The following is a 6,925-nucleotide window of genomic DNA, read 5'->3' as shown; positions in this document are numbered from 1 at the left end:
CAAAACAAGAAAAAAAATAGTGAGGTATTGTTCATGATTTCATTGTCCATTTAGAAATCCTGTGGCAGAGGGGAAGAAGTTGTTCCTAAAATGTTGAGTGAGTGCCTTCAGGTTTCTGTACCTCCTCCCTGATGGTAGCAATGAGAAGAGGCCAAGTCCTGGGTGACGGGGATAACTTGATAATGGATGCTGCCTTTTTGAGGCATCGCTCTTTGAAGATGTCCTGGATGGTGGGGAGGCTGGTGCCCATGATGGAGCTGACTGAGTTCACAACTTTCTGCAGCTTATTTCGATCCTGTGCTGTGCTTTCCCCACTCCATACTAGATGGTGATGCACCCAGTTAGAGTGGTCTCCATGGTACATTTGTAGAAATTTGAGAGTGGCTTTGGTGACAGCAAGTCTCCTCATATTCTTGATGAAATATAGCCGTTGTTGTCCTTCTAGGAATAAATGTCACATATACTAAGGTATAGTGAAAAAATTTGTTTCCCATCCATCCACGCAGATCATTTCATTAAGTTTAATGCATTGAGATAGTCAAGAGAAAACAGTAAGAAAATGTAGAATAAAGTGTTGCAGTTACAGAGAAAGTGCAGTTCAGGTAGTCAATAAGGTGCAAGGTCATAACGAAGTCAATTATGAGGTCAAGATTCCAGTTTATCATACTAGAGGACTATTCAATAGTCTTAATACAGCAGGATAGAAGCTGTCCTTGAGCCTGGTGGTACGTGCTTTCAGGCTTTTGTAACTTCTGCCCGATGGAAGTGGGGAGAAGGGAGATCCATCTTTCATCCAGGCAGCGAGGACAGATAGGAAAGACTGACCGGACACTTCCAATCCGGAAAGCTCAGATACAAGACTGGATTAATCTCGCCCATTTGCACAGGTGTCCATAACACGGAGGGGAGGAGTTGGGACGTTATGTTACGTCTGCACAAGACGGAGGTAAGGTCAGATTTGGAGTACTGTGTACACTTCTGGTCACCCTGCTACAGGAAAGATGTCAGTAAACTGGAGGAGTACGGAAAGGATTAATGATTATGTTTTTGGGACTGGGGGGTTGTATTATACATAGGAGGTACAGGAGCCTGAAGAAACACACTCAACGTTTCAGGAACAGCTTCTTCCCCTCCGCCATCACATTACAGAACCGTCCCTGTACCCATGAGCTCCACTGTACCACTTTGCTCTCATGTTGCACCATTTAATTTAATTCTTTAATATATATTGCTTATTGTAGCTCATAGTTTTCTAATGAATTACTATTAGAATTCATTAGATTCTAATCTGTAGAACGGCAGATTTCAGGCTGCATGGTACCGTAGTGGTTAGTACAACATCTAACAGTACAGGCGACCAGGGTTCAATTCCTGATGCTGCCTGTAGGGAGTTTGTACGTTCTCCCTGTGACTGCGTGGGTTTCCTCTGGGTGCTCCGGTTTCCTCCCATATTCCAAAGACATACTGGCTGGTAGGTTAATTGGTCATTGTAAATTGCCCTGTGATTAAGCTAGGATGAAATCGCGGGTCGCTGGGCAGTGAGGCTCAAAGGGACAAAGGGCCTTTTCCCCACTGTACCTCAGTAAATAAATACATTTCACAACACACACAAAATGTTGGAGGAACTCAACAGGTAAGGCAGCATCTACTGAAATGCATAAATAATCAATGCTTCGGGCCAAGATCCTTCATCAGGTCCTGATGAAGTGTCTTGGACCAAAATGTCGACTCTTTATTCCTCTCCATAAATGTTGCCTGACCTGCTGAGTTCCTCCAGCACTTTGTGTGTGTTGCTTTGGAATTCCAGCATCTGCAGATTTGCTTCTGGTTAAAATTTCACACACATGTCAGTGATATTAAACATAAACACAAGAGTCTTGATGAAGGGTCTCAGCCCAAAACTGTTTATTTATTTCCATAGATGCTGCCTGGCCTGCTGAGTTCCTCCAGCGCTTTGATATTAAATCTGATTTTGTTTCTGAGAGACTGCACAGGCTGGGACGTTATTGTAAGTGGTTGTTGGAAGTTAGAGATATCAATGTTCATGCTGTCACGTTGGAGACTGCCCGGGCAAAATAAGAGGTGAGTCTTACAATTTCTGGTAACTGTTTTCCCTCCTGGTGTCCCAGTTCAACATTGGTTTCTCCTCCTCCTCTCAGTCTGTTGGAATCGAAGGGATGGTTGTCAGGACATCTGTCTGCACGGATTGGATGTGCAGCGGAAGGCCAGTGGCTCTCACACTGGTCCAGTAGGGAATTGACAGGCCGAATGGCCACGACCGCTATTGTAACTGAGCTGTGACACTTTTTACTGCCCTCCCAACTCTCTCTGCAACCTCAAACAGGTTGAATTTCACATTTTCCTTTCTCTGGGGTGGAGTTTCCACCAAAAATATTGATTCTATTTCACGCCTCGCAGAGGCCGCTCGACCAGCCGAATATTCCTGGTGCGGGGCGGGGCGCCTACGGTCACGTGACGGCAACCCGCCACCGACGACGGGGAACGCACCAACCACTAGGCTGTGCCGCGCATGCGTCACATCGAACCCAAGGAAAACTTCGCCTTGAGATAGAAGGGTTTCTGAGCCGCGGTGCTCTCTGGGAGAATCTCATTCCATTCAGAGCATCCATGGAGTGGAATGTACTAGGTTTGTCTTGTAAGTCAAGTCAAGTCAACTTTTATTGTCATTTCGACCATAACTGCTGGTACAATGCATAGTAAAAATGAGACAACGTTTTTCAAGACCATTGAGGAGTCTGATATCTTGGGGGAAGAAACTGTTATATAGTCTGGTCTTGAGAGCCCGAATGCTTCGGAGCCTTTTCCCAGACGGTAGGAGGGAGAAGAGATTGTATGAGGGGTGCATGGGGTCCTTCATAATGCTGTTTGCTTTGCGGATGCAGCGTGTAGTGTAAATGTCCGTGATGGCGGGAAGAGAGACCCCGATGATCTTCTCAGCTGACCTCGTTATCCACCGCAGGGTCTTGCGATCCGAACCAGGCAGTGATTCAGCTGCTCAGGATGCTCTCAATACAACCCCTGTAGAATGTGATGAGGATGGGGGGGTGGGAGATGGACCTTCCTCAGCCTTCGCAGAAAGTAGAGACGCTGCTGGGCTTTCTTTGCTATGGAGCTGGTGTTGAGGGACCATGTGAGATTCTCCGTCAGGTGAACACCAAGAAATTTGGTGCTGTTTATGATCTCTACCGAGGAGCCGTCGATGTTCAGCGGGGAGTGGTCGCTCCGTGCCCTCCTGAAGTCAACAACCATCTCTTGTGTTTTGTTCACATTAAGAGACAGGTTGTACAGTGTAGACCAGCGGCAGTCCGGGCGGCTGTTTATCCGGATGCTCCAAAGCTGCGAAAAATTACATTTTGAATGTTGTTATTATTTAATACTTTTTTGTTACTATCTCCCTAAGTTGGTATTTTGGCCGTTCATGATCATGTTCTCATCAGTGGAACGAGCAGTCTCGACCCGAAAAATCACCCATCCGTTTCCCTGCACAGATGATGCCTGATCGCCGAGTTGTGTGTTGTTTCCTCTCCAAGCGCCTCTCTGTTGCCTTAGCAACCGGCCATGACCCCGGATCCTTTATTTTCTTCAGTATTTCCGGTGCCGGGGAAGCATCTTTTTTTTTTGGACGACACGGGAAGTTGGCGGAGAGTTTCGAGTGCCGGTGAGTGGGGCTAGTGGAGCGGCAGAAACACCCCTCTGGGTCCCTGATCTTCCCACTCCTTCGGCCTGACTAACTACCCCTCGGCATCCGACCTCTCAACCCCTCTCGGGCCGTGATCTCCTCCCACCAGGTTGGCCTCTGACCCCCGTACCTCGAATTTCCCATGACCTGCCTTCTCCAGAACCACAGACCCTGACACTTACCAACCCTTCCGTTCAAGTTCAAGTTTTACTGTCATTCAACTAGTCACATGAATACAGTAAGTGATCTCTTCCATTCGTCCCGTAATCACTTGACCCCCTACCGTCAGGCAGGAGATACCGTGGGATGAGGACAAGGACTGTTAGCATGGCGCTGACTTTCCCTTCCTGACGTCTACAATAAATTCCTTGGTCTTACCGACACTGGGTGAGGGTGGTGTTTCGACACCACTTAACCAGCTGATCGATCTCACTCCTGTGTGCTTCCTGATTGCCATCTGAGATTCTGTCACCGTCTATTGTGTCATCGGTGAATTTTAGATGGCGTTTGAGCCGTCATGAGTATAGGAGGAGTAGAGCAGTGGGCTAAGCACACATCCCTGGGGTCCGCCAGTGTTGATTGAGATGTAATTTCCGATTCGCGCTCACTGTCGTCTCCAGATGAGGAAGTCGAGGGTGGAGGGGGTACGGAGGCCCAGGTTTTGAAGCTTGTGGGTTAGTACTGATGAGATGATGGTGTTGAACATTGAGCTGTAATTGGTAAATAGCAGTGGGCATGGCGGTTAATGCATCCCTTAACAGCGATCTTTGCTCGGGGCTCAATTCCCGCTTTTGCCCGTAAGACATTTGTACGTTCAGGGACGTTTGTACCGTGTGGTCAGCATAATGCTGTTGCAGTGCCAGTGACCTGGGTTCAGTTCCTCCGCTGTGTGAAAGGAGTTTGTACGTTCTCCTGTGACCGCCAGGGTTTCCTCCGGGTGCTCTGGTTTTCTCCCATATTCCAAAGGTTTACGGTTAGTAGGTCAATTGGTCACATGGGTGTAATTGGGTGGCACAGTTGGTTGAGCTGGAAGGGCCTGTTACTGTGCTGTATCTCTAAATAGATGCAATCACTGTGGGAGGAAACCAGAGCACCCGGCGGAAATCCACCCCTGCATGGGAATGACGTACAGTCTTGCATAGAGGAAGCCAGAATTGAAATCTGAACTCCCAATAAGATGGTGCCACACTCAGATGCAGTGGCTCAATGGGGTCAACCAAAGGTGGTGGTGTCGTTTGTAAACGCATTTTTAAATGATTGCAAGACCCCGAAGGACATTAAGAACTTAAAAGTTCTGCAGGTCTACCCCGTTAGCGAGTTGCTCGTTGGTGGAGAAGTTGAAGGAGCTGGGTATGGTCCCTGCAACTTAGAACTGTTGATGCTTGAAGGCAGTGTGCAGCCTAACAGCGAGTGATTGTCTTAGTTGCCGTTCTTCTGATTGCGAGACCCTGTTGGACTTTGGTGGTGTGGAATGTGGCGAGTCCGATTCACTGGATTATTGGCGAATGGCGGGGGGAGTTGCGCGGCCGTGTTCAAGACGAGGACGAAGCCTCAAGCTGTGGTGTCACCTTTTTGCAGCCGCCAGTGGAGGTGTCTGAGTCAGTGCACTCCACCGGAGGCGGTGTAGCGTGGCATCCTTGCTAGAGCCGGTGCTACCCGCCCCCCAGTGTTCGTTCAACAGAAGACAAGTGATATTGTGTCTGTCTGTAGACTGCTACTTGGACTATACTTTTTGTGTGACTGTATTTTACTGATATCACATGTGTGCTTGACAGTTGGTACTGTGTTTTGCACCTTGGCCCCAGACTAACACTGTTTCGTTTGGCTGTGTTCATGGGTAACTATGTATTGTTGAATAACTTAGACTTGAACTTGAACTCCAACAGCCTAAGCTGCGGTAGCGTCATGCTAACAGCTATGCTGTGGTAGCTCTCACCCACCGCTGACTGATGTTTCTCCGTTGCAGGGGTCGGGTGGAATGTCGTTCCATGACAGGGGCAGGCGCCGGGCGGTGGGCCAGGAGGAGGAGGAGGAGGAGGACCCGGTGGATCAGATGATCTCGCGGACGGGCTGTGCCCGCTACCACCACGCGGTGCAGGACTGTATGGCAGAGCACCAGGACTGGCGTCGGTGCCAGGGGCCTGTGCAGGAGTTCAAACGGTGCATGGCGGATCACCAGAGGGAGCGGGTGTCTCCCAGGGCCCCGAGACAGCCCGAACCGGCTGCCACCTGACCACCCACAGCCGCCTCCCCCACCCATCAAGCGCAGAAGACCCTACGGGAACCTTTCTTGAGCCAGTTCGGAGCAAGAGACCTTTCAGCCCATCTAGACCTCCCCTTCCTCTTATCTAACCAGCACCGGTTTCAAAATTAGATTTATTATCACTGACTTGTATGACTTGGAATCTGTTCTGCGGCAACAGTAGAATGCAAAGACATAAATTACTATAATTTTTTTTTAAATGTTTTAATAAAAGGAATAACGGGATAGTGTTGATGGGTTATTGACTGTTCAGAAGTCTGATAGCAGCTGTTCCTAAAACATTGAGTGTGTGAGTTCAGGCTCCTAGACCTTCCTGATGGTCGTAATGAGAGGAGTTCATGTCCTAAATGATGAATGCTGCCTTTTCGAGGCACCGCCTCTTGAATATGTCCACAAAGTTGGGAGAATTTAAATACAAAGATAAAAGGTTAGCTTTAGTTGTCATATGTACATCGAAAAATACAGTGAAATGCGTTGCTTGCGTTAACAACCAGTGTAGTCTGAGGGTGTACTGGGGGCAGCCCGCAGGTCTTGCCAACATAGCATGCCCACGATTTGTTAACCTTAACCCATACGTCTTTGGACTGTGGGGGAAACTGGAGTGCACGGAGGAAACCCACACAGTCAGGGGGAGAACGTACAAGCTCTTTACAGGCCATGGCGGGAATTGAACCCCGGTCGCTGGAGCTTCAAAGCGTTATGCTAAACCCAAGGTGAGCACCAGGCTGAGTTGGATAGGTCAAGTACAGGCTGAATCAGGGCAGCGGGGCTCGGGCTGGAGAGCGTATCGAAATATCAGGGCCCGGGTCCGCGAGCAAGGAACGACCCAAGGTTTGAACGATTTAAGAACAGGGCTAGATTGAAAAGATGAGGGTGTCGGGGCTGGAGTTCAGCTCGCTGCTCGGTGAGGTTTACTCGTCTCTGCACTGAACTGTGGCTGTGGCCTGCAAGTAGCAAGTTTC

General features: G+C 48.8%; 1 protein-coding gene across 1 annotated transcript; it reads left to right on the top strand.

Moving 5' to 3' along the window:
• Positions 1–3,914: 3,914 nt before the first annotated feature.
• coa4 (cytochrome c oxidase assembly factor 4 homolog) lies at positions 3,915–6,188 on the top strand. The gene is made up of 2 exons (XM_073044326.1): positions 3,915–3,938; positions 5,667–6,188. Exons 1-2 carry the CDS (start codon positions 3,930–3,932, stop codon positions 5,931–5,933), a joined length of 276 nt encoding a protein of 91 aa, XP_072900427.1. The 5' UTR covers positions 3,915–3,929; the 3' UTR covers positions 5,934–6,188.
• The last annotated feature ends 737 nt before the right edge of the window (positions 6,189–6,925 follow it).

The sequence above is a fragment of the Hemitrygon akajei genome, chromosome 4 (genome assembly GCF_048418815.1).
Source record: "Hemitrygon akajei chromosome 4, sHemAka1.3, whole genome shotgun sequence".
NCBI lineage: Eukaryota > Metazoa > Chordata > Chondrichthyes > Myliobatiformes > Dasyatidae > Hemitrygon > Hemitrygon akajei.
Note: the sequence above shows the minus strand (reverse complement) of the source record. Positions and strands in the feature narration are given on the sequence as shown.